Here is a 26,707-nt window from a genome sequence, read left to right as displayed (position 1 = left end):
CAGTTTAGTGTGTAATTTCCATATTGGCCTGGCCACAATTTTAAATACGGTTTCTTTAATGAATCTGTTATGTTGTTTGTGCCACTGTTCTACATATGGAACAGAAATATAGTATTTTTTGATATTATTATTATTGTTGGTTGGTGTAGTATTTTGTATCTTATCCTTAGCTTGTATCTTAATTCGGTTTATTGTAGTCAGGGGATAACCTCTGTTTAAGAACCTGCTAGTTAATATTTGTATTTCTGAGCCCAAAGCAGATTCCGTCGTTGAATATTTATAGGCATTTAGAAATTGATTAAAGATAATCGATCTTTTCTAGGTGAATAGGTGGTAGCTATTATAATGTAGAAGCATACCGGCGTTTGTAGGTTTTCGATAGATGCTAAATTGGATTTTTTTCGAGTCCCGAGTAAGCGTGAAATTTAGAAAGTATAATGACTTTGTATCTGTATCCTTCCTTTCCAATGTAAATCTGAGTCTAGAATGAATATTATTAAACGAATATAAAATGTCTTGGATAGTACTACTATCAGTAATAACTATACGGGGTCGAAAAGGTGTCAAATGCATATGCTCAATCGTTGAGGGATAGATCTCCGACATTAAGCCACTCAGGCTCAAACCCATTGGCAATCCAAAAATTTGATTGTACACCATGTCTTGAAAGGTGATATAGTGTTTAATTAAGTGAAAAATTTCTCTAATAGGTAGCTTCGTATAATTAATCTGTATTGAGTTATTATTTAACATATCCAAAATAATATCTAATGTGTATTCAACGTTTACATTCATATATAACGAGGTAACATCTAGTGAGAATAAATTGTTATTGTCGCTAAGTCTACAGTCTTTAAGATTATTAAATAATGTATCGTAGTTCTTAATCCCAAATTGTATCACCTGCTCAAAGGGTTTTATAATGCTATATACATGTGTGGCCAAGGATGAAAATGCCGAATTCCTGTAGGAAACAATAGGTCGAATAGGAAATCCAGTCTCGTGTAATTTTACCTGACTGAAAAGTGCAGGAATATTGTATGTTCTGGCCTTCAATTCCTTTAACTGAGCCATAGTAATGTAGTTGTTTTTTCGATAAGTGGTCAAGACACGTTCATGCGAATTCTAACACACTGCGTGGGCTTGCGACCAAGTACATACAAGTAGGGTGACAATCCCCCCCCCCACAGAATACGTCAGCTAGTTCGTGAACACCCCCTCACCCAGTATTCAATGTACCAACAGGTTACAAATCTTTCCTCATGTACGTTATCGTAGGGCCAGATTTCACTTTTATCCAAAGGATTAAATTATAATTTACCACCTTGAAAACTACCTAAAAAACAGTGTGTGATTGACATTGAATTTGGACTTCATAATGTTCCACACAAAGGTTTATTTATTCAACAAGATAACCAAGTTGTGAATAACATAAAAGAAACACATCTTGATAAATTGAATACACATGACAGTTTGGCTTTATGTGAATTTGGGGAAATAAGGACATTATTATACAGAGGGCAGATAAAGGAGATACAATGTTAATACTAGACAGATCTGATTATATTAATAGCATTAGCATTTTTAGCATTAGTAGAGGCATTTGATGCAAGAAAGCAAGCTTATGCAGCATCAGCCAAAAAAATTAAAGTAAAATAAATAAATAAAAAATAACCACTTCCACTTCACCCCTCTGTTCGTTCGAAATACCTGTCCAGCCGAGCCTTAAACTTATTTAGGCTATCAACTTCCACGACAAGGGATGGAAGTCTGTTCCACCTACCAACCAGCCGCTGGCTAAAGGCAAATTTCCGCACATCTATCCTACATCTGTCTTTCCTCAATTTGAATTTATGCCCTCTCAGGTGATTATTCTGAGCAAGAGGAAGAATCCCATCAGCACTGAGCATGCTCAAACCATTCAAGGCTTTGTACACCTCTATCAGATCACCTCGCTGCTGCCTAGTCTCCAGACACTATAATTCACAAAACTTAAGCCTTTCTTCGTAAGAGCACCCCTTTGTTCCATTCACTAATCTTGTTGCCCTTCTCTGTACTCGTTCCAGCAGCTCTACATCCTTCTTGAAATGAGGTCTCCAGGCCTGTATACAGTACTCTAGGTGTGGTCTGACCATTGCCTTATACAAGGGAATAATCGCCTCCTTATCCCTGCTAGAAAAATTCCTATATATCATTGACAATACACCATGAGCTACTCTTGCAGCCCGTCTGCACTGCTCATAGAACTTCATATCTGCCTGCACAACCACCCCCAGGTCCCTTTCATTCTCTACCACTGTCAGTGTAGTACCACAGAGTTGATACGTTGCTCTGGGGTTGCTGTTTCCCATATGTAGTACTTTACATTTGTCAATGTTAAACTTCATTTGCCACCTCTCAGCCCATCTGCTCAACCTTTCCAGATCCTGTTGCAGCAGCATAGTGTCAGTAGTGTCCTTGACAACCCTGCCAACCTTCGTATCGTCTGCAAACTTGGACATTAAGCTTGATATACCACCATCAATATCATTTATAAATACAGAAAACAATAAAGGACCCAATACTGAACCCTGAGGGACTCCACTAATAACATTAGTCCACGATGAGCAGTGTCCATTGATTACCACTCTCTGTCTTCTCCCCCTCAACCACCCCTTTATCCATAGCAGCAATTTGCCTCCAATGCCACACTGCTCCAATTTGTGCAGCAGTCTTCCATGTGCAACAGTATCAAAAGCCTTTCTAAGATCCAAGTATATAATATCAAAGTTATTCCCTGCATCCAGTTCTTTTGTGACTGCATCACAGTATCCAATCAAATTGGTCAGGCAAGACTTCCCCTTAACAAAACCATGCTGTGTCTGAGCTACAACTGAAGTCTTGTCTAGATGATCCTGCAGTGCTTCTTTAACCAGTGCCTCCATTAATTTTCCGGGAACAGAAGTTAAACTCACAGGTCTATAATTACTTGTGTCAGCCTTTGATCCTCCTTTGTGAATTGGGGTCACATTTCCACATCTCCAGTCCATGGGTACCTCCCCTGAGTCCAAGGAAGCTCTCATAATTATGGCTAAGGGTTTGCTTACTTCCATTGCTGCCTCCTTTAATATAACTGGATAGATTCCATCCACCCCAGGTGCCTTTCTTGTGTTTATCATCAACAATTTCTCCTCCACTTTACTCTCAGTTATTACAAGCTTCTCTAGCTTACTGCCAGAGTTGAATACATCTCTGGCATTCCCCTTGCTGAATAACTCCTCATGTGTGAATGTCCATGCAAAATATTCATTTAGTTTGTTAGCTATCTGAGCAGGATCATCAACAGTTGACCCATCGATATCAAGTGGACCAATCTGATTCATCCCCTTCCTTCTAGAGTTTACATAAGTAAAGAACTCTTTGCTGTTTTTCTTCGCATCCAAGGATTTCTCGTAATCTGCCTTCGCCTGCCTAACCTCCTTTGTAACTTGGTTACAGATCAAATTGTATCTATCATAGGCTTCTGTGTCACGTGTTAATTTGTATGTATCCCATGCATTTTTCTTCTCTGCCATATGTCTCATTAGTTCATCTGACATCCATTTAGGCCTAAACCTTGAACAATATTTCTTAGTTGGTATGTAAAGCCTAGTAGCTTCCAAGATAAGTTCTTTGAATGCTTCCCATTTTGAATTTGCTGTTGGTAACATCATCAGTTGATCCCACTGTATAGAATTTAAATACTGTCTCAGTCCACCGTAGTCGCCTTTACGAAAGCAATACCCCTTCCCTTTACCCCTAATGGTAGTTACCTCTTTGAGTAAATCCCACTTCAGAACACTGTGATCACTGCCACCTAGTGGTTCATTTATCTGCAGATTCTTAATGCATGAAGAGTCACTACTGATAATCAAATCAAGAGTATTACTCCCTCTAGTTGCCTCCTGAACATGCTGATGTAGAAAACAATCATCCAATAAATCCACAAAAGCCTTGCTATTGTGTGAGTGACCAGCCCCCAAATTCCAGTCAATATCTGGGAAATTAAAATCCCCCATAATAAGACTCTCTGATTTACTGGCCCACTCTATTTCTCTGTACAGTTCCTTATTATACTCACAGAGTCATTAGGCCTATAGCACACTCCTGCTCTCAATTTTGATCTCCCAATGCTTATGTCACACCAAATTGACTCGACACTGCACTGTCCAGCGATGTCGACTGGCTTCACTTCCTTGGATTTTATGTGTTTCTTAACTAATAGTATAACCCCTCCTCCCTTCCTATCCTGTCTATCCTTTCTGTAGACATTGTACTCCCCAAATTCCAGTTCTGCATTCCTTATATCTGTGTGACACCACGTCTCTGAAATCCCAACAATATCTGCCTTTGATGTTTTGAGCAATACCTTAAATTCATCAAATTTATTTACTAGACTCCTAGCATTGGTGTACACGCAAGTATACATGCTCCTGCTCTTCCTCTTAGCCACCCTAACACAACCCATGTGTTTACTTGTACCCCAATGATCCCCAGCAGTCTCTGAAATATCCTGCATCTTATTTTCCAGGCTGCTGCTCATTCCAATAGAAGCAGTGCAAGAATCACTTTCTCCTCTGCCAGTGGCTACTGTTAATCTATTAGTCCTTGTATCCCCCCAATCTAGCAGTTTTCCGACCCTCCTAACACTGCCTCGATAGCATCAGCAAACATTCTTGCACCCTTTCTATTTAAGTGTATCCCATCCCTGTAGAAGCAGTCTCTCCTGTTAACAAGTACAGACCAGGCTGAAAAAAATTCTACCCCCTTGAGCCCTGCACAATCTTTCCAGGGCCAAATTGATCGACAGGGCTCTCATCATATACTCCCTCCTATCGTGTCTGGGCAGAATTGCAGACACTTTCAAATTCAACCCTAATTCACGGCTTTTTTTCATCAGTGACCTGTACTTGTTAAGTAATTCCGCCGGTCTCCTACTCTTAATATCATTAGTGCCAACGTGTACAACTATATCACCTTTTGTGCCCTTAAAAGATGATATCCGCTCTACAACGTCATCAACTTTTGCCCCTGGCAGACATACCCTGGTCCTGTTCCACCTATCCTTTTTACAAAGCATGTTTCCCGTTTCCCTGACAACAGAGTCACCAAATAAGTTAGATTCAGTTGTTTCAGATACCTCCACTTATCTTGAAGTAGACCCGACACAGTTTACCAATTTGGTTAATCAATACAATAAAACGTTAACCACGCATCGAAAAAACGATTACATTACTATGGCTCAGTTAAAGGAATTGAAGGCCAGAACATACAATATTCCTGCACTTTTCGGTCAGGTAAAATTACACAAGACTGGACTTCCTATTTGACCTATTGTTTTTTACAGGAATTTGGCATTCTCATCCTTGGCCACACATGTAAACGAATAATGAATATTATTTGTTTAATAATATTCATTCTAGACTCAAATTTACATTACAAAGTCATTAAACTTTCTAAATTTCATGCTTACTCGGGATTCGAATAAAATCCAATTTAGCATCTATTGAAAAACTTCAAACACCGGTATGCTTCTACATTATAAAACCATTTAGACAGGTGATACAATTTGGGATTAAGAACTACGATACATTATTTAATAATCTTAAGGACTGTAGACTTGGAGACAATGACAATTTATTCTCACTATGTGTTACCTCGTTATATATGAATGTAAACGTTGAATACACATTAGATATTATTTGGGATATGTTAAATAATAACTCGATACCGATTAATTATACGAAGCTACCTATTAAGGAAATTTTTCATTTAATTAAACTGTTAGTTGAGACCAACTATATCACCTTTCGAGACAAGGTGTACAAACAAATTTTTGGATTGCCAATGGGTTTGAGCCCGAGTGGCTTAATGTCGGAGATCTATCTCTCAACGATTGACCATATATATTTCATGCCTTTTCGACCCCGTATCACATACTACGGGAGGTATTTAGACAATGTTCTGGTTATTACTGATAGTAGTACTATCCAAGACATTTTACATTAGTTTAATAATATTCATTCTAGACTCAAATTTACATTACAAAGTCATTAAACTTTCTAAATTTCACGCTTACTCGGGACTCGAATAAAATCCAATTTAGCATCTATCGAAAAACTTCATACACCGGAATGCTTCTACATTATAATAGCTATCACTCGTTCACCTACAAAAGATCAATTATCTTTAATCAATTTCTAAATGACTAGAAATATTTAACAATGGAATCTGCTTTTGGGCTCAGAAATACAAATATTGACTAGCAGGTTCTTAAACAGGGTTTATCCCCTGACTACAATAAACCGAATTAAGATACAAGTTAAGGATAAGTTACAAAATACTACACCAACCAACAATAATAATAATATCAAAAAATACTTTATTTCTGTTCCATATGTTGAACAGTGGCACAAACAACTGAACAGATTCTTTAAAGATACCGAATTTAAAATTGTGGCCAGGCCAATACGGAAATAACACACTAAACTGAACAATCGCTTGGTTCTTTCCTCATTTGCGACACAAATTAACGACTTGGTATACAACATTTCTTGCAGTGGTTGCGACTCGTCTTACCAAGGTTGGCACGTTTTTCTCTGAATATTTGTGTTAATCAACATGAGGCATCAGTTCGTGCTTCTCGTTCGGCAATGTCAGAATTAGCCTTTCATGCCATTAATGAAAAACAGATATTTTTTTTATTTAACGAAGCCAAAATACTTAAAGTCCAATGTAATTATACGCGACTATTAATTGCAGAAACCGTAGAAATTAAATTACAAGAGAATCCTGTTAATGTTTGTCAGACATATTTGATCTCCGATGCGTGGGATTTTACGCGAATGTGCGAAAACAAATAATCACTATTTAAGTTTCATGTTCACCCCTATTCGGTAATTTTCATTCCTGTGATCACAACATACGGTCGAAAAGCATTGTCAGCTTCAGGAAGGAAAATCGTTTTAAAAATTTTCATCAAATTCTTTAATTAATTTTCATATTGCGTTAAATTGATTTTTTATTATTTTTTTACTGTAATGTAAGTTTTTCGATTTTTTTTGTTTTAATTTCTGGAGGCTATCATACTGAAGTGTTCTACATACTACATTGAGGTAAACTCCTCATTATTTTACAAATGAAATGGAACATAAAAACTAAAGGGCATAAATATAAAACACTGGGGAAAATAGATTAGATCTCAGGAAGTTTACTATTTGGTAAGTGTGTTAAAAATCGCTGAAATAAATTGCCTCCTGGTTATTCACAGTTGATATCTGGCAAAATTTAATGGGTAGTTGGATTTATACTTTCTGGTGAAAGAAAGAGTATGATAAGAATATATATATAAACTTTAACGAGGCCAAAATACTTAATGTCCAACGTAATTATACGCGACTATTAATTGCAGAAACCGTAGAAATTAAATTACAAGAGAATTCTGTTAATGTTTGTTGGACATATTTGATCTCCGATGCGTGGGCAAATATACAGCGTATCGGCAAAAAATTGCCGTTATGCTGTATAGGCAATTTTTTGGTCTTTAATAATACTATTGCTAATCACATAGATGCAGTGTATTTACTTTTTAATCTAACATACGTCATCATAACAATTTTTTAATTTTTAGGAAATTAAATAAATGGAACTAAAAAATGGGCTGAAATTAAGCAGAACACTAAAAAAAAAAAAAAAAAAAAAAAAAATGGAAGAATTTTAATAGTTTAGATTAAAAAATAATTACCTATTTGATGTACCAAGATTTTCTTTTTCTGTCTTGCGAAAAGAAAATTTACTAACAGATTTTCGTGGTGTTCGTGGGGTCTTCACGAGTTCTTCTACCATTTCATAAAATAACATATATGCATTCCAATACCTCTGCCTTGTTTCAGGATAAGAGTCACCTAATAGTTACAAAGAATTGTAAATTTAAATGATAAATCAAATGCTCTATATCTCAAAGTGGATATCATATCCAGGTTCATGTAAAATTCATGACTGGTGAAAATCTTAAACCAGAGTTTTTCAATGCAATAATTCAAATCAAGAATTTGCATGTTTTATTTGTGTTCAATTTTGATCATGGAGAAACCTTTTCTCTCCTCACTGAAGACCGAGTGCTGAAGATAGCTGTTTTGAAGATTATTCTCATCAGCTGGTGGGTGGTCTCGATTAGCAAAGGTATGCTGTAATGTGAATAAGGTATTTTGTTTACATGAACAACTAAGAAGGGTAGGAAAGTAAAACTTCCATTTATAAACATAACTGTTATGTTTAAAATTAACCCATAGAATTTGGTTTGTATTATAGTGTTTAGCTGTTCACTTGGATGAAATACATTATTTGTAATTCAGCATACGCTCATTAATAGACACCACCTGCTAGTAGATGAGAAGCTTAAGATCTTTGAAACAGCTTTCTTGGAGCCATCTCAGATTTTCAAATTTATAGCGGATTCACCTATTCTGGTGATGCTATATAATTTAAAAAAGATAACAACTAAGACAGACCTGCGGATGATGGTTTTTGTCTCTAGGTTGAACATATCCAAGCCTTAGCATTGGTGACATAGTGACTCTCATTCTTCAATAAGAGCAAAAAGTCTCTCCATAATTACATGTGACGTACCATATTAACAAGCAATTTTGTTCTTTCTAAGGAAATTTTTTTTTATAATTTTCTTCTGTAAACATTTTATTATATTTGAATAATACAACATATGTAAAATCACCAAACTTTTATAATATGCAATTTAGTGAAGTATCTACAACAAATTTAACTTAAGCACTTAGCTTATCCAATAAAGAGAGAAAAAAATTACTTTGTTATAAAATGGAACTATGTAGTGAGTTTTTATTTCTTTATATATAAAATAATTTATATAATTTATAGCAATTTTGCTATAAATATTTCATGAAAACGCAGTTCAAAATTTTGATCATGCATGTAAAGGAATCTGATGACATACATTCACTCACATGAACAAAGCAGCAGTCATAAAATATGATGCAAGGGGTTCTAGGTTGAACATATCCAAGCCTTAGCATTGGTGACATAGTGACTCTCATTCTTCAATAAGAGCAAAAAGTCTCTCCATAATTACATGTGACGTACCATATTAACAAGCAATTTTGTTCTTTCTAAGGAAATCTTTTTTTATAATTTTCTTCTATAAACATTTTATTATATTTGAATAATACAACATATGTAAAATCACCAAACTTTTATAATATGCAATTTAGTGAAGTATCTACAACAAATTTAACTTAAGCACTTAGCTTATCCAATAAAGAGAGAAAAAAATTACTTTGTTATAAAATGGAACTATGTAGTGAGTTTTTATTTCTTTATATATAAAATAATTTATATAATTTATAGCAATTTTGCTATAAATATTTCATGAAAACGCAGTTCAAAATTTTGATCATGCATGTAAAGGAATCTGATGACATACATTCACTCACATGAACAAAGCAGCAGTCATAAAATATGATGCAAGGGGTTGTTAAACATAAATCACATTTTTTTTTTTTTTTTTTATGAAAACCCCAAACACAAAAGGTATCAAAACCTATAGTACTTAGTACCGTGCATGGGTTGAAGGAGACGTATGGGGAGAGGGGGATGCCGGAAACTTTGCTCTAGAGACTAAACATGGGCTTCACCACTTCAAGCCTCCAATAAGCAAAGTGGTGTTATTTCACCGGTTGATGAAAGTCATCTACCACATGCAAAACTGTATGAATAAAAATAAATATATTACTATACAATTATAATAACAAAGAGTTAAAATATGAAATGAGACTTTCAGCACACAGATTGTCTTCCTCAACCTTCACCTTGTATCTGACAGCCTGCTAATATATACCTGTCTGATACGTAGACTGATCATATACTGTATATATGTCAATACATGCATACACAACTGACAACCATGTAATTTTTCAGTATGTCTATCTAATTACTCCCCCATTTAAAAACAAGTTTTGCCATAATGCAATATCATAGATTCAAACACAGGGTGAATAAGAGTTCCCCTGGCTCTATTAATTAATTGTTTCCTCTTTGATATCCCCTTCTTGTTCTCGAGGAATTACAGCAAAAAATATCATCTATAAACTGACTCTATTTGTGAATATAAAACAGTGCATCTCTCCTCAATCTCTCTTTCTTCTAATTCTTCCATAAACAAGTTGGGAAGATGTGCACTGACTGGAAATACCATGGCCAACCCACATATCTGTTTATATGATTAAGAGATATGTGAAAATCGCTGAAAACAAAGGTAATGTTGTTTAAACATAAATGAATATCAGAAATACTTAATTTAGTTCTTTGTTGAAGCCAAGAGCCCTTTGAAAAGCTAATTTTATACAGCATGTTGCATGTTAAGGTATTTAATGTATATAAAGACTTTGCATTAAGCAATATTTTTTGCATTAAAATTTGCAAAATTCCCTAAGAAAAAAAAGCTATTCTAATACAGAAAAAAAAATCATTTCCTTGCATCATTTGGTCTTACTAATACTAATAATTTAATTTACTGATATTAGCAATATATTTAACTAATTTATTTATGAAGTTAAATATATTGCCAAGATCATTAAAACTGGCAGGAAATCAGAGAAACTCATTAGGCATTTTGTGGTTTGTCAGAAATTTAAATATTCACAAGAAAGAAATATTAGTATTATCTGATGTAATTTCCTTATATACATGCATTCCATTAACACAGAATTAGTTTTAAAAAAAGGGTTCTTGGCTTTGAGAAAGGATTAAATTAAAACACAACTATTCCATTGATTCCATGGACAGCCCACAAAATTGAAAAAAAAATAATAATAATAAAAAAAAATAATAATAATAATAAATAATAAATAATAAAGAAAAAGAAATAAATATGTCGGCTGTCCACAGAATCTCTGGTTGGAGCATACCTGAAATATTTAGTCATAAAAATAATTGGAAAAGAGATACACCTAATTAAATAAAAGATTGAAGGTGCTTTATAGATAAATTTTTCTTATAATCCCCAGAGAATAAAAAAGAGTTATCTTCAACTATTTAACCCAAATTTTTTCCCTTTATAAAATTTACTTAAGAAGTGGATTTTTGAGATCAGGCCCTACCATTTTTGGGTGTATGAGAGAGAGAGAGGGAGAGGGGGGGAGAGAGAGGGGGAGAGAGAGGGGGGTTCATTATACATCACTATATATACTGTATATATAAGAACCCATCAGAATGCCAAATGAAACAGTTCAGTTTTAGTAGAGGAATCACCATATATTGCTGTTAGATTTGCTGGTGCATCAGAAACTTAAGCCATAGTGCACTAATTACTGTCTCATATCTTCTTCATTTGTCTTACAAGTGATATGGGTTCAGATAAGGTGATATTTATTTATCACCTTATCTGTATCACTTGTAGGACAAATTTTAGAAAAAGAAAAAAATTCATCCATGTCCTCTTGATCTTCTAGTATTGACTGATTGAAATTATGAAAATGAGAGGAGGAAGCAGTTTTCCATCCTTTTAGATATGTTATTTGTTTATGGACTTTATGGCACAATGACATAATGCGCCTCTCTTTTAGATATAGTGGGCATTCTATACTGTGAATGAGCATAAACAGTTAATGCATTGTGGAAGGTCAGTGTTTGTTTGTTAGTAGGTAAGAGTTTAATCTTTCTACATGCATGTCCACTTTTTTTTTATATGTCTGTTTAATAATGGATTTATGGTCAATATAAGGAGTCCTGAAATTAAATGACATCACATTTGTAGCACATTTAGCAGCTAAATCTGCCTACTCATTTTCTGGGATTCCAAAAAAATATTATGAGTTGCCCACATACATGAAGTTCTGATAAATGTACCCAAATTTTATGCAGCAGAGGATGACTAGGGGAGGATTTACGTTGTAAAGCGTTAAAAGTACTTAGCAAGTCTGTTTATATGATGGATTGAGTATATGAGGCTTCTTTATATTCTCCAAGGCTAGTAGAATAGCATATAACTCTGAGCTGTTTGAAGATGATGGCATTTGCAGTAGTCAGTCCTTGTATAACATGGCAGTTGTGTTCCTAGAAGCCCTTGTGCAATGCAAAATTGTGAATATAAATAACATGCCTTATGGTTAAAACAGGGGTAGGTGCCAACCACTCAAGACTGAACACACATTTATAACCAACACACTTCACAACACAATTAATAATCATAATAAAATACTTATGCAAACTTGTTCCTGACGTCTTCTTTATTTGATCATCTATCCAAACAGATAACAGGCATCCCATCCTTCCAATTCTTTATGTCTTGATCCAATGGATTTTGTTACACTTTGAGTTGTTCTTGCTATAAAAGTTACTTTTATTTTCTCTACATTCTTTCTAATTGTTCTCAGCGTTGCCTCATTTAGGCCTGCAGCATGCAAAATATCTCATGTTCTTTCATTCCGCTCAAAGCATTTCACAATTTCGTATTTTTTGAAAACATTTTCTTTTTCTCTCTAAACCTGCAATATCTTCACCAGCATGTTTCCTTTTCACACTTTTAAGTATTTTACTCATTTTTAGGAAATAAAGCACAATTACAGTATAAAAAGAACAAAAATTAGGAGGCACGCTTGATATGCAGCATGTGGGTAGAAACTGAACAATGCAGTAAGTGTTGCATTCAGCTGGGGTGATTCTGCCTTTGACTGCCATTTCTTGTAAACGCAAAGCCAAATTGTACATAAGTGAATTCGGTTCGTGTTATTTGCAACACTGTACCCCTATTTATAAACCGTGTATGATCAAATTCGTGTAGTGTAAGCACAAGTTATACGAGGACTGATTGTACCACAGTTGTACCAACTTTAGAAGGCTTGGATTCATCTGTATATAGCTGAATGTAACCTAAACTCAGTGGAGTGAGCCAAATGTATTGGAGGCAATTGCCATGCTAGTATCCTGAAGTGTGTTAGTGAAGTTCAGGCCCTAGCTTGTGATTAGAGCTTGAAACCTAATGCCAGATGGTTTGTTGAGCTGTGTTTTAGTTTGATAAAGGTCTCTCCATTTTGGCATGAAGAGATATTGCCACATGGGATGATGTGGGAAACTGCTGATTTCGGATGCATAATTTAGTACCAGAACTTGTTGTTGAAAGTGTAGCAGTGGTTTGTAGGCTTCCGTACAGAGACTTAAAATTCGTGATGTGAAAAAAGCCCCCAGTGCCACTCGCAGTGCACTATAATGTATGGGATCAAGCCATTTCAGTACACTCGGCCTGGCTGAGTCATATGCAGGATACCCATAGTACAACCAGGATCTGATTAGTGAGTGGTAAAGATATAGCAACATGTAATGATTTGCACCATGTGATGTGGAAGAAATTACTTTGGGAAGATTGAGTTTTCTAAGACAACGTGTACGAATATGTTTTACATGCTCCAGGAAGTTTAATTTTTTATCATGTATTATTAAACCAATAAGTCTAATACTATGCTGGAAAGTAGTATGACGAGAATCTAACTGAAGGTCCGGATCAGGATGTAAAGAATATTTGTGACTGAAGTGTAAGGTAGTTGTTTTTGGTTTAGAAAGTCAATATCCATTGTTTTTGGACTAAGAGATTATTTTGTTAATAATATGACATGGCAAGATCATCAGTGTACAAGTATGCATCAACTGTGTCAGGTATACACTTGGTTACAGAATGAATCCTAATAGCAAAAAAGTGTGGCATTCAACACTGAGTCTTGGGGAACTCCCTCTCCTTGTACATATGCTTGAGACAATGAAGAATGGAATCAGATCTGAAAGGATCTATTGCCTAGAAAGTTCTCAATAAATTTTGGGAGACGACCCCGAAGTTGGGATTTAAGAAAAAACCATGCTACCCTCGGCAGAGACCGACTAACTCAGCCACATTGTGAAAAAGACCTGTAAAAATTCTTCCCATCATCGACAGGATTTGAACTCAGGTCATTTCCACCCAGTGTGGAGAGGATAGAGATCCTACCAACTGTCCACGAGGGTCTATTTTGTAGAGATGGTGCATTTTAACTAAGGTGGTGCAAGGAATTTTGACGGTATTACTGAGGATACTTTACGGATTTTGAAAAACTGCTAGTTAACAGGGAGAAGGGTAATTTAGATCTGTGTTTATCTGATGATATGGGTCAATGTAATGCTTATACTCACCTCATCAATTCTTGTTAATTGCCAAAACAACAGATGTTGATAAGATGATCTGAGGGAGCAATGATTCGAATGAGGGGGAAGATAAAGCTTGGGATATAAACCCAAATACAGTCAGTCAGTCAGTCCTCATATAACACGATAGTTGTGTTCCTAGAAACCCTAGTGCAATGCAAAATCGTGCAATATAATTAACAGGCCTTATGGGAAAAATAGGGTTAGGTGCTGACCACCCAAGGTTGAACACACATTTGTAAACAAAACATTACCAAACACAATAAATAATAGTAATAAAATATTTGCATATTTTATTACGATTATTATGTAATAAAATATTGCTAATGACTTATATCATAAGAAACTTGATACTGTTGCACATGGAAGACTGCTGCACAAATTGGAGCAGTGTGACATTGGAGGCAAATTGCTGCTATGGATAAGGGGATGGTTGAGTGGCAGAAGACAGAGAGTGGTAATCAATGGACACTGCTCAACGTGGACTAATGTTATTTGTGGAGTTCCTCAGGGTTCAGTGTTGGGTCCGTTGTTGTTTTCGGTGTTTATGAATGATATTGATGATGGGATATCAAGTTTAATATCCAAGTTTGCAGATGATACAAAGGTTGGCAGGGTTGTTAAGGACACTACTGACGCTATGCTGCTGCAACAGGATCTGGAAAGGTTGAACAGATGGGCTGAGAGGTGGCAAATGAAGTTTAACATTGACAAATGTAAAGTACTACATATGGGAAATAGTAACCCCAGAGCAACGTATCAACTCTGCGGTACTACACTGACAGTGGTGGAGAATGAAAAGGACCTGGGGGTAATTGTGCAGGCAGATATGAAGTTCTCTGAGCAGTGCAGACGAGCTGCAAGAGTAGCTCATGGTGTCTTGTCAATGATATACAGGAATTTTTCTAGCAGGGATAAGGAGGTGATTATTCCCTTGTATAAGGCAATGGTTAGGCCACATCTTGAGTACTGTATACAGGTCTGGAGGCCTCATTTCAAGAAGGATGTAGAGCTGCTGGAACGGGTACAGAGAAGGGCAACAAGATTAGTGAATGGAACAAAGGGTTGCTCTTACGAAGAAAGGCTTAAGTTTTGCAAATTACAGAGTCTGGAGACTAGGCACCGGCGAGGTGATCTGATAGAGGTGTATAAGGCTTTGAATGGTTTGAGCATGCTCAATGCCAATGGGATTCTTCATCTTGCTCAGAATAATCACCTCAGAGGGCATAAATTCAAATTGAGGAAGGACGGATGTCGGATAGATGTGCGGAAATTTGCCTTTGGCCAGCGGGTGGTTGGTTGGTGGAACCGACTTCCATCACTTGTTGTTGAAGTTGATAGCCTAAACAAATTTAAAGCTCAACTGGACAGGTATTTCGAACGAACGGAGGGGGTGAAATGGGAGTGGTGTGTGTTTTTCTTTTTTTTTTTTGGCTGATGCTGAATAAGCTTGCTTTCTTGCATCATATGCCTCTACTAATGCTAATGCTAATGCTAACTTGTTCTTTGTTTTATCTTCTATCCAAACAGATGACAGAAGTTCTAATTCTTTGTGTTTTGAATTAATGGATTTTGTTACACTTTGAGTTGTTCCTGCTATTAAAGATGTTTTTATTTTCTCTGCATTCTTTCTAATTGTTCTCGGCATTGCCTCATTTCGGCCATGTGCGGACTGGCCACAAGCCTTACTGGAGAAACCCTGGTGGGCCAGAGGCCGGTGTGATTTTGGCAATAAACACTAGTATGAGGCTAGTATGAGGTAACGGCCTCCGTAGCCGAGTGGGCAGGAGCGGGAGTGCAGTAGCACACGCTCTTTGAGTAGACCGGGGTTCAAGCCACTGACTGCTGAATACGGTCGATCTGCCAACCCGCACTGGACCAGCGTGGCAGATTATGGTCCATTTCCCTCAGCATGAATTGTTGAGGAGGCTTCCACCCTGCAGTGGGTTGATAATGGCTGCACTTTACTTTTATGAGGCTGCTACAAGTTTTCCCTGGTAAGAATTTTTGACCCAGTCTGCCTCTAACTATTGACATTGCTTTTCTTTTTCTCTCTGAATCTGCAGTATCTTCACAAAGATGCTTCCTGTTCACATTTTTTTCAAGTATTTTACTCATTTTTAGGGAATAAAGCACAATTACAGTATAAAAAGGACAAAAATGAGGAGGCATGCTTGATACACATAAACAAAGCTGAACGTCTGTAGCAACAGAATAAACAATGCAGTAAAGCAGAAACACTATTTTCACCTCACACAAACTCAAATTTTACAAAAGTACATTTCTGGTGGTCACTACCACAAAACAATAAAAACAATTTCCAGTTGCATTCCTGCTATTGGAATTTGTTATAAATGGGAAGTAAACTTGATCTAATTGCATTTGCGATAATACTGATAGCTGGAATTTTGTGGGTTTTTACGTTATTATGGCGAAACATGTTTTCCCTTCACTGAAATCTTCAATCATATAAAACACAAATACATTTTCAGAATCTTCTCTTCATTTCTATTGTACTGCATTCAGTTGGGGCGATTCCCGCATTTGACTGCCATTTCGACTGTCATCTTGTTAATGAACAGTGCTCCTTCAGTACCTTGATGTTGCAATAGTGACCAGGGTACCTGCCCAACCACCGAGGAGAAGCCAACAAGCTTTGAAACGGTGCCGTCGGGTGGTGGCATCTGCTGAGAATAAGTAACAGTAGTCTTTTCCACTGGTGAAGTGTTACTTATTCGAGGTAGTACAATACCATGGCAACTCGTTGTGAAGGCATTCCCACATTATTATTAGCCACATGGTGCAAGGAAGCCTGGGGGTTATGCTGCACCAGCCAAAAAAAAATTTTTCTGAAGAATTACCCTGAGAGAGAGAGAGAGAGAGAGAGAATCACCAAGAAAAAGAAGAATGATGATATCCAGTTTAGGACCCTGGGTGTACCAAGCCCATACTCACCAGATGTGAGCCCCTGGGATATAACCAAAACATGACAATTTAATTAATTAATTTAACTCCTTTGGTAGATGGCTATGTTAAAATGATGCTTTTGCACTAACCTATATGATCGTCATTCTACCTTGTAGCATGAGGCCTTTGCCCTTAAATATTTTATAGTCTATATCACTGCACACCATCAGGCATCTCTCATATTGTGAAGTTATACTTCATAACTGGGTTGTCACTACTGCAACACCAGGGTATTCGCCCACCCACCGAGGAGAAGCCAACAAGCTTTGAAATGGTGCCATCTGGGTGGTGGTATCCGCTGAGAATAAGTAACAGTAGTCTACTCCACTGGTGAAGTGTTACTTATTCGAGGTAGTACAATATCATGGCAAAAATGGGCGGGGTTGTGGTGTTTCACCGGTTGATGAAAGTCATCTACAACCTACGCACACACCCCTATCCCTATTAATAGTATTGCTAGCTGCCCCAATATGTAAACTCTCAAGCCATTTACAGTCCCAGAACCCCTGTGCATGATCTGTGATGACAGCATCCTCCGGGGAAATTTGATGTTGTTTCACCCAGAAATGTTCAGCCACAGTTCTGGCTGGTGTGAAGCTTAATCATCAACACGATTCACTCGTAGTCTGATTCACTTCTACAGTTACAACAGTCAACTGATAACTGGCAACTGACAATCAAATGGCATAGTCTGATGGGAGGGAGGGAGGGAAAATATTGCGCACAAATTTTAAAACAAGTGTACATTAAAGTAGCTCTATCTCAGAAACCATTTGGGATGGGGCACATGTTTGTGGGAACTTTTTTGCTTAAAATTATCTAGGCTTTCACCTCCTGAGACACCATATACTGTATATATATATATATATATATATATATATATAAATAAATTCAGAAGGTATATGCTATTCACCTAAAAAAAAAATCCAGAGGGTATACAGTGTACACCCGTGTATATCCTCCACTACAGACTGACCAATCTGAATTCAGTGGTAGGGAAAACCTTAGAGGCAGTGATTGAGTGTAGTTCAGGGGCATTTAGATAGATGTGGCATTCTGAATAACAGATAACATGGTTTTTTTTAAGGGAAAATGATGTTTAACTATTTTGACAGAATTACCTTTTAGCTGGATGTAGGGAACAATTTTGACATAGTTCATTTGGATTTTAGCAAGGTGTTTGATTCAGTCCTTCATTAGAGGATACTGTATAAGCTTGACCATGTTGGGATTACTGGAAAATTCTAAGATTGATTCTGGGTGGCTGCAGGGTGGAAGGCAGAGGGTTGCAATTAATGGATAGTCTTCAGATTGGTGTAAAGTCACAAGTGGGGGTCTCCCAATGATCTGTCTTGGACCAGTGTTGTTTCCTATTTCCATCAATGACATCGACAATGGGATAGAAGTCTTGATGTCAAAATTTTCAGATGATGAAAGGGTTGGTAGGTTAGTTAGTGATCAGTACCAAGCAGTCATCCTTCAGAATGACTTCAACAGGTTGCATGGTCAGAAAAGTTGCAGTGTTATTTTATTATTTTTTTTTTTAGGGCAGCAAAATTCAAGGTCATACACTTGGGGAATAGCAATCCCAAAATGAATTGTACGCATGGAGGGGTTGAATTAAAAAGAGTAGAGGAAGAAAGGAGTGATAATACTGGTGTGTGTGTGTGTGTGTGTGTGTGTGTGTGTGTGTGTGTGTGTGTGTGTGTGTGTGTAGTTTTTAACAGCAGTATAAACAGGCATCCAGGAAAGCCCGATATGTCCTATTAATGATTCATCAAACTTTATCCTGTAAAGATTTATAGTTACGCTATGTAAGGCAATTGTAGGACCACATTTCAAATGCTGTGTTCAAGTATGGAGAACTCGTTCAAAAAAGATATTGAGCTTCTTGAGATAGTCCAGAGATAGGGAACTTTGCACTCTTTCAATTAGTAACACTACTTACTATTTAAATCTTCTCAAAGGGCAGCCATACCCCCAGGGGCTCACATCTGATGAGTATGAGCTTGGCACACCAAGGGTTCTGAGCTGGATATTATCATAATTCTTCTCTGTCTGGGTGATTCCTCTCTCTCTCTCTCTCTCTCTCTCTCTCTCTCTCTCTCTCTCTCTCTCTCTCTCTCTCTCAGGGATAACTCAATATTTTTTTTTTTGTTTTTGGCTGGTGCAGCAAAAGCCTCAGGCTTCCTTGCACCATATGGCTAATTATATTAATAATAATTAATAACTGAGTCTGCAGACGAGGCTGGTGGGAGCCAGATGTGTTCAAAGCCGCTAAGTGGATTTTCTTATTTATTGATTTGAAATTATTGTTTTTCTAAAACTTTTGATTTAAATTTAGTAGTATAGCATTATTTTGTGATTTTCTGATTAATCTGGTGTATTTATTCTTTACTCAGCCTTCTAATTTGCATAAAAGTATCAGTAAGGGTATCATATCCACATGTTACAAGTTGCAGCTCCGCTGAACGAGAAGATTTTAGCCATATTTAGCCGCTTTATTGACCAATTGATACATCAAATTATTTTCTATAAGTAGCTTATAGACCTAGTCAGGATTGTTAGTTTATTCTGAATTGAGACAGAGAGATTTGGAAGTTAATTTAATACGTAAGTGGCCGTAGATTTACCGTTCGTAACTTGCGCCATTGTTATACGATACAATGTTATATCCCGAACTAGATAGCATTAGTATAGTATAAGTGTCAATTAATCAACAAAATCTACTAATTTTGTTAAACTTCGTTGTCAATTAAATTGTACTTTTAATTAAATACATATAACGACTTAGATTACAAACAAAACATAATTAATTAATACATAAATTGATACAGAAGTTATATAAACAGAACCCGTAGATAATATTTGATACTGAAAAATATATATAGGGTTATAACTGTGTTGGGATACAAGTTTAGGGTTATAATTTTGTATTGAAATTTTATTGAAATTAAATCGAAATCATGACTCAGACCAGAGCAGCAAAGCAAAAGGCTCAAGCTAATGGGAGTGTTGTGGCTCAGAGGAGAATTGAGGGGGCAGTTGCCCTCTGAATCACAGCCTTTTAAAATGCACTGCTTGCATGATGTTTGTGGAGCAATCGGGTACGGGACATGATATTGCCATGGGGGATGTCTTCGTGGGTGTGTGATGCAAGGAGTGTAACGAAATCAGGCGACAACTCAGCGTTCTTATAGGCCTATTTGAGAGCTTGAAGGACAGGGTGGATGCCCTCGAAAGATCTAAAGGGAGGGGGGCCCATCAAGCTCTCAGGTGCCCACATCAACGCCAGAGCTTGCACTTGGTCATCATGCAACACAGCGGCAAGCCCCAAGGCAGAATGCGCTGGTCCCACACGAACTAGTAGTTGTTGGTGATTCTATTGTCAGGGAAACGGGGAACATGCTTTGTACAAAGGATAGGTGGAAGAGGACCAGGATATGTCTGCCAGGGGCATAGGTTGATGACGTTGTAGAGCGGACATCTTTTAAAGGCACAAAAGGTGATATAGTTGTACACTTTGGCACTAATGATATTAAGATCAGGAGACAGCCATAATTACCAAGTACAGGTCACTGTTGAAAAAAAGCCGTGAATTAGGGTTGAATTTGAAAGTGTCTGCAATTCTGCCCAGACACAATAGGAGGGAGTATATGATGAGAGCCTTGTCGATCAATTCGGCCCTGGAAAGATTGTGCAAGGCTCAAGGGGTAGAATTTTTTTCAGCATGGTCTGTACTTGTTAACAGAAGGGACTGCTTCTACAGGGATGGGATACACTTAAATAGAAAGGGTGCAAAAGAATATTTGCTGATGCTATCGAGACAGTGTTAGGTGGGTCGGAAAACTGCTAGCTTCGGGGGATACAAGGACTAGTAGATTAACAGTAGCCACTAGCAGAGGTGAAAGTAATCCTTGCACTGCTTCTATTGGAATGAGCAGAAGCCTGGAAAACAAGATGCAGGATATTTCAGTGACTGCTGGGAGTCATTGCTGTACAAGTAAACACATGGGTTGTGTTAGGGTAGCTAAGAAAATGAACAGGTGCATGTGTACTTGCGTGTACACCAATGCTAGGAGTTTGGTAATTAAATTAAATAATAAAAAATAAAATAAAATAAAAATAAAAAAAATAAATAAATAAAAAAATAACCACTTTCACTTCACTCCTCTGTTCATTCGAAATACCTGTCCAGCTGAGCCTTAAACTTATTTAGGCTATCAACTTCCACGACAAGGGATGGAAGTCTATTCCACCAACCAACCACCAGCTGGCTAAAGGCAAATTTCCTCATGTCTATCCTACATCTGTCTTTTCTCAATTTGAATTTATGCCCTCTCAGGTGATTATTCTGAGCAAGAGGAAGAATCCCATTAGCATTGAGCATGCTCAAACCATTCAAGGCTTTATACACCTCTATCAGATCACCTCTCTGATGCCTAGTCCCCAGACACTGTAATTTGCAAAACTTAAAACAATGTCTACAGAAAGGATAAACAGGATAGGAAGGGAGGAGGGGTTATGCTATTAGTTAAGAAACACATAAAATCCAAGGAAGTGAAGCCAGTCGACATTGCTGGACAGTGCAGTGTCGAGTCAGTTTGGTGTGACATAAGCACTGGGAGATCAAAATTGAGAGTAGGAGTGTGCTATAGACATAATGACTCTGATGAGTATAATAAGAAACTGTACAGGGAAATAGAGTGGGCCAGTAAATCAGACAGTCTTATAATGGGGGATTTTAATTTCCCAGATATTGACTGGAATTTGTAGGTTGGTCACTCACACACTAGCAAGGCTTTTGTGGATTTACTGGATGATTGTTTTCTACATCAGCATGTTCGGGAGGCAACTGGAGGGAGGTAATACTCTTGATTTGATTATCAGTAGTGATTCTTCATGCACTAAGAATCTGCAGATAGAGGAACCACTAGGTGGCAGTGATCACAGTGTGCTGAAGTGGGATTTACTCAAAGAGGTAACTACCATCAGGTAGTTACCTCTTTGAGTAAACCCTTCCCTTTGAGTTTAACCCTTCCCTTTACCTGGGGTAAAGGGAAGGGTTTTTGCTTATGTAAAGGCAACTATGATGGTCTGAGACAGTATTTAAATTCCATACAGTGGGACCAACTGATGATGTTACCAACATCAAATTCAAAATGGGAAGCATTCAAAGAACTTATCTTGGAAGCTACTAGGCTTTACATACCAACTAAGAAATATTGTTCAAGGTTTAGGCCTAAATGGATGTCAGATGAACTAATGAGACATATGACAGAGAAGAAAAATGCATGGGATACATATACGTTAACACGTGACACAGATGCCTATGATAGATATAAGTTGATCTGTAACCAAGTTACAAAGGAGGTTAGACAGGGGAATGCAGACTGCGAGAAATCTTTGGCAAGGGATGCAAAGAAAAACAGCAAAGAGTTCTTTACTTATGTAAACTCTAGAAGGAAGGGGATGAATCAGATTGGTTCACTTGATATCGATGGTTCAACTGTTGATGATCGTGCTCAGGTAGCTAACAAACTATATGAATATTTTGCATTGACATTCACACATGTGGAGTAATTCAGCGAGGGGAATGCCAGAGGTGTATTCAACTCTGGCAGTAAGCTAGATAATCTGTTAATAACTGAAAGTAAAGTGGAGGAGAAATTGTTGAAGATAAACACAAGAAATGCACCTGGGGATGGATGGGATCTATCCATTTATATTATAGGAGGCAGCAAAGGAAGTAAGCAAACCCTTAGCCATAATTATGACAGCTTCCTTGGACTCGGGGGAGGTACCCATAGACTGGAGATGTGCAAATGTGATCCCAATTCACAAAGGAGGATCAAAGGCTGACACAAATAATTATAGACCTGTGAGTTTAACTTCTGTCCCAGGAAAATTAATGGAGGCACTCGTTAAAGAAGCACTGCAGGATCATCTAGACAAGACTTCAGTTATATAGCTCGGACACAGCATGGTTTTGTTAAGGGAAAGTCTTGCCTGACCAATTTGATTGGATACTATGATGCAGTCACAAAAGAACTGGATGCAGGGAATAACTTTGATATTATATACTTGGATCTTAGAAAGGCTTTTGATACTGTTGCACATGGAAGACTGCTGCACAAATTGGATGGAGCAGTGTGGCATTGGAGGCAAATTGCTTCTATGGATAAAGGGGTGGTTGAGGGGGAGAAGACAGAGAGTGGTAATCAATGGACACTGCTCATTGTGGACTAATGTTATTAGTGGAGTCCCTCAGGGTTTAGTGTTGGGTCCATTATTGTTTTCTGTATTTATAATTAATATTGATGATAGTATATCAAGCTTAATGTTCAAGTTTGCAGACGATACAAAGGTTGGTAGGGTTGTTAAGGACACTACTGATGCTATGCTGGTGCAACAGGATCTGGAAAGGTATTGCAGATGGGCTGAGAGGTGGCAAATGAAGTTTAACATTGACAAATGTAAAGTACTACACATGGGAAACAGCAACCCCAGAGCAACGTATCAACTCTATGGTACAACACTGACAGTGGTAGAGAATGAAAGGGACTTGGGGGTGGTTGTGCAGGCAGATATGAAGTTCCCTGAGCAGTGCAGACGGGCTGCAAGAGTAGCTCATGGAGTATTGTCAATGATATACAGGAATTTTTCCAGCAGGGATAAGGAGGTGATTATTCCATTGTATAAGGCGATGGTCAGGCCACACCTAGAGTACTGTATACAGGTCTGGAGGTCTCATTTCAAGAAGGATGTAGAGCTGCTGGAACGAGTACAGAGAAGGGCAACAAGATTAGTGAATGGAACAAAGGGGTGCTCTTACGAAGAAAGGCTTAAGTTTTGCAAATTACAGTGTCTGGAGACTAGGCACCAGCGAGGTGATCTGATAGAGGTGTATAAAGCCTTGAATGGTTTGAGCATGCTCAATGCTGATGGGATTCTGCCTCTTGCTCAGAATAATCACCTGAGAGGGCATAAATTCAAATTGAGGAAAGACAGATGTAGGATAGATGTGCGGAAATTTGCCTTTAGCCAGCGGGTAGTTGGTTGGTGGAACAGACTTCCATCCCTTGTTGTGGAAGTTGATAGCCTAAATAAATTTAAGGCTCAGCTTTTTTTTTTTTTTTGGCCGATGCTGCATAAGCTTGCTTTCTTGCATCATATGCCTCTACTAATGCTAACTCATTGTGAAGGCATTCACAATAAGAGATATAATCAAAACGATGACAATTTAATTAATTAATTTAAGTACTTTGGTAGATGGCTACATTAAAATGATGCTTTTGCACTAATCTATATGTTAGTCATTCTTCCTTGTAGCATGAGGCCTTTGCCCTTAAATAATTTATAGATCAAATCTATACATTATACAATTTTTAGCTAAGAAACTAAGCCTACACAGTCAGGGTGGTCAGAAGCGTCAAGAACCCTGATTCATAAATGAGTCAAATCTTACAAAACCATTATATCAGAATTCAGAGTATAAGGATATAAAACTGATGCAAGCTGATTTTCAATAAGAAAAGTAACTTTTTTGGAATAGACGGAGGTAGATAAATTCATATAATTATTATCCATTTATCTTTATATTTCAATTTGGCATAAATACCTCAACTGAATTCAAATAGATACTTTCTAATCACTCTCCACACTTTTAAAGTTTTTCTTTCTTCTGATTATCTAAAAATTAGGTGAAAAAAAAATTCCTCAAAGTATTAATATACTTAAACTTGTTAAAGTATAACAAGGTCTTTGTTAGAGTAAGTGCAGAGAAAACAAAAAACTGCAAATAGATAATTCAAACTCATGAAGAGAGCCAATTATATACTTCTGGAACTCTGATGATAACAGCGTATAGAATTAATTTTAGTGGAATTTCTATGAATATTATCCAAATTGAAATTGCTATTAAAATTAGCTTTCATAAAAGTAAATTGGTTATAATAATGTAAGTTATTGTAACTACTGAGATATAACTACTAGGAGTTAGGTTTACTATTACTGTTTTTGATGTGAAACTGCTATGTGATTTTGATTTTTTTTATGGCTTTTAAATAGATCCGACATTTGGTGAGAAGTACTAATTACCAGCTGATCTGTGAAAATACACGCTCCATCTAGCCAGTCAATCTTTGATGGCAGTATAGAGGGTTGGCCACTGTCAACCCTCTATACTGATAGGTTGAATAAATTTAAGGAGGAACTGGACAGACATTTGGAGGGAATGGTGTGATTTTTTTTTTTTTTTTTTTGGCTGATGCTGCATAAGCTCATACACTTGCTTTCTTGCATCACATGCCACTACTACTACTACTACTACTACTGTCACCCACACTTTGGAAAAGTGTGGGTTCAATCTTATCAGAGACTGGAGGAATTCTTAATGCCCTCTTTTATTGAGGATGTGATTAGTTGAATTCAAACTAACACAAAATGCAAATAAGTCTGTGAATACAAATTTGCAAATACATAACAGACAGAAAAACCATATGAAATGGCACACTATATAAGTGATGTATTAAAAAATTCCAAAATAACCACTCAAACAATCTGGCTAATCATCCAATGCTTTTTGTCATAGTGAGACCACATAACAAAATTAGATACCTATATGAGAGGATATTCAAAGTATTCCACCCTACCAATCATTGCTATTCAGAGGACAGCTATTTAGATTTTTTGAAGACCAAATTCCTCCACTGACACAAATAAAAGAGATGTTCAGGGAAAAGACTTACTACCTTTCTATCTTGTTTTCATCAAAAAAGAAAAATCATGATCATCATCATCATCAGCCATTTTCAATCCACTGCAGGATGAAGGCCTCTCCAGCAACTTTCCAGTTCCTTCTGTTTTGAGCACTGGCCATCCATTTACTACCAACAAACTCTTGAATTTCATCTATCCATCCCCGCCTTTGTCTTCCAGGTTTTCTTCTAGCTCCTCTTGGATACCTTCTGTTATTTTCTTAGTCCATCTGTCATCATGTCTTCGAGCTATGTGTCCTGCCCAAGACCATTTTAGTTCTTTAGTTTTGATAAGAATGTCCTTTACTTGAGTTTGCTGCCTAATCCACGTGTTTCCAGATATTGACTGGAATTTGGGTTTGCTGCCTAATCCCAGATATTGACTGGAATTTGGGGGCTGGTTACTCACACACTAGCAGGGCTTTTGTGGATTTATTGGATGATTGTTTTCTACATCAGCATGTTCGGGAGGCAACTAGAGGGAGTAATACTCTTGATTTGATTATCAGCAGTGATTCTTCATGCATTAAGAATCTGCAGATAAATGAACCACTAGGTGGCAGTGATCACAGTGTGCTGAAGTGGGATTTACTCAAAGAGGTAACTATCATTAGGGGTAAAGGGAAGGGTTATTGCTTCCGTAAAGGCGACTACGATGGACTGAGACAGTATTTAAATTCTATACAGTGGGACCAACTGATGATGTTACCAACAGCAAATTCAAAATGGGAAGCATTCAAAGAACTTATCTTGGAAGCTACTAG

At 37.2% G+C, this 26,707-nt stretch overlaps 1 protein-coding gene across 2 annotated transcripts in view; it reads right to left on the bottom strand.

Moving 5' to 3' along the window:
* Positions 1–26,707, bottom strand: part of LOC150081121 (ubiquitin carboxyl-terminal hydrolase 24-like) — a 908,750-nt gene that overhangs the window by 250,407 nt on the left and 631,636 nt on the right. For both annotated transcript variants that reach the window (XM_090381072.1, XM_090381073.1), the window contains exon 45: positions 7,763–7,922. In XM_090381072.1, coding sequence (XP_090237198.1) covers positions 7,763–7,922 — 160 coding nt within the window. The remainder of the gene's footprint in view (positions 1–7,762; positions 7,923–26,707) is intronic.

The sequence above is a fragment of the Mastigoproctus giganteus genome, chromosome 9 (assembly GCF_048544385.1).
Source record: "Mastigoproctus giganteus isolate SK-2022 chromosome 9, ASM4854438v1, whole genome shotgun sequence".
Taxonomy (NCBI): Eukaryota; Metazoa; Arthropoda; class Arachnida; order Uropygi; family Thelyphonidae; genus Mastigoproctus; species Mastigoproctus giganteus.
This window is presented reverse-complemented; position numbering and strand designations above follow the sequence as displayed.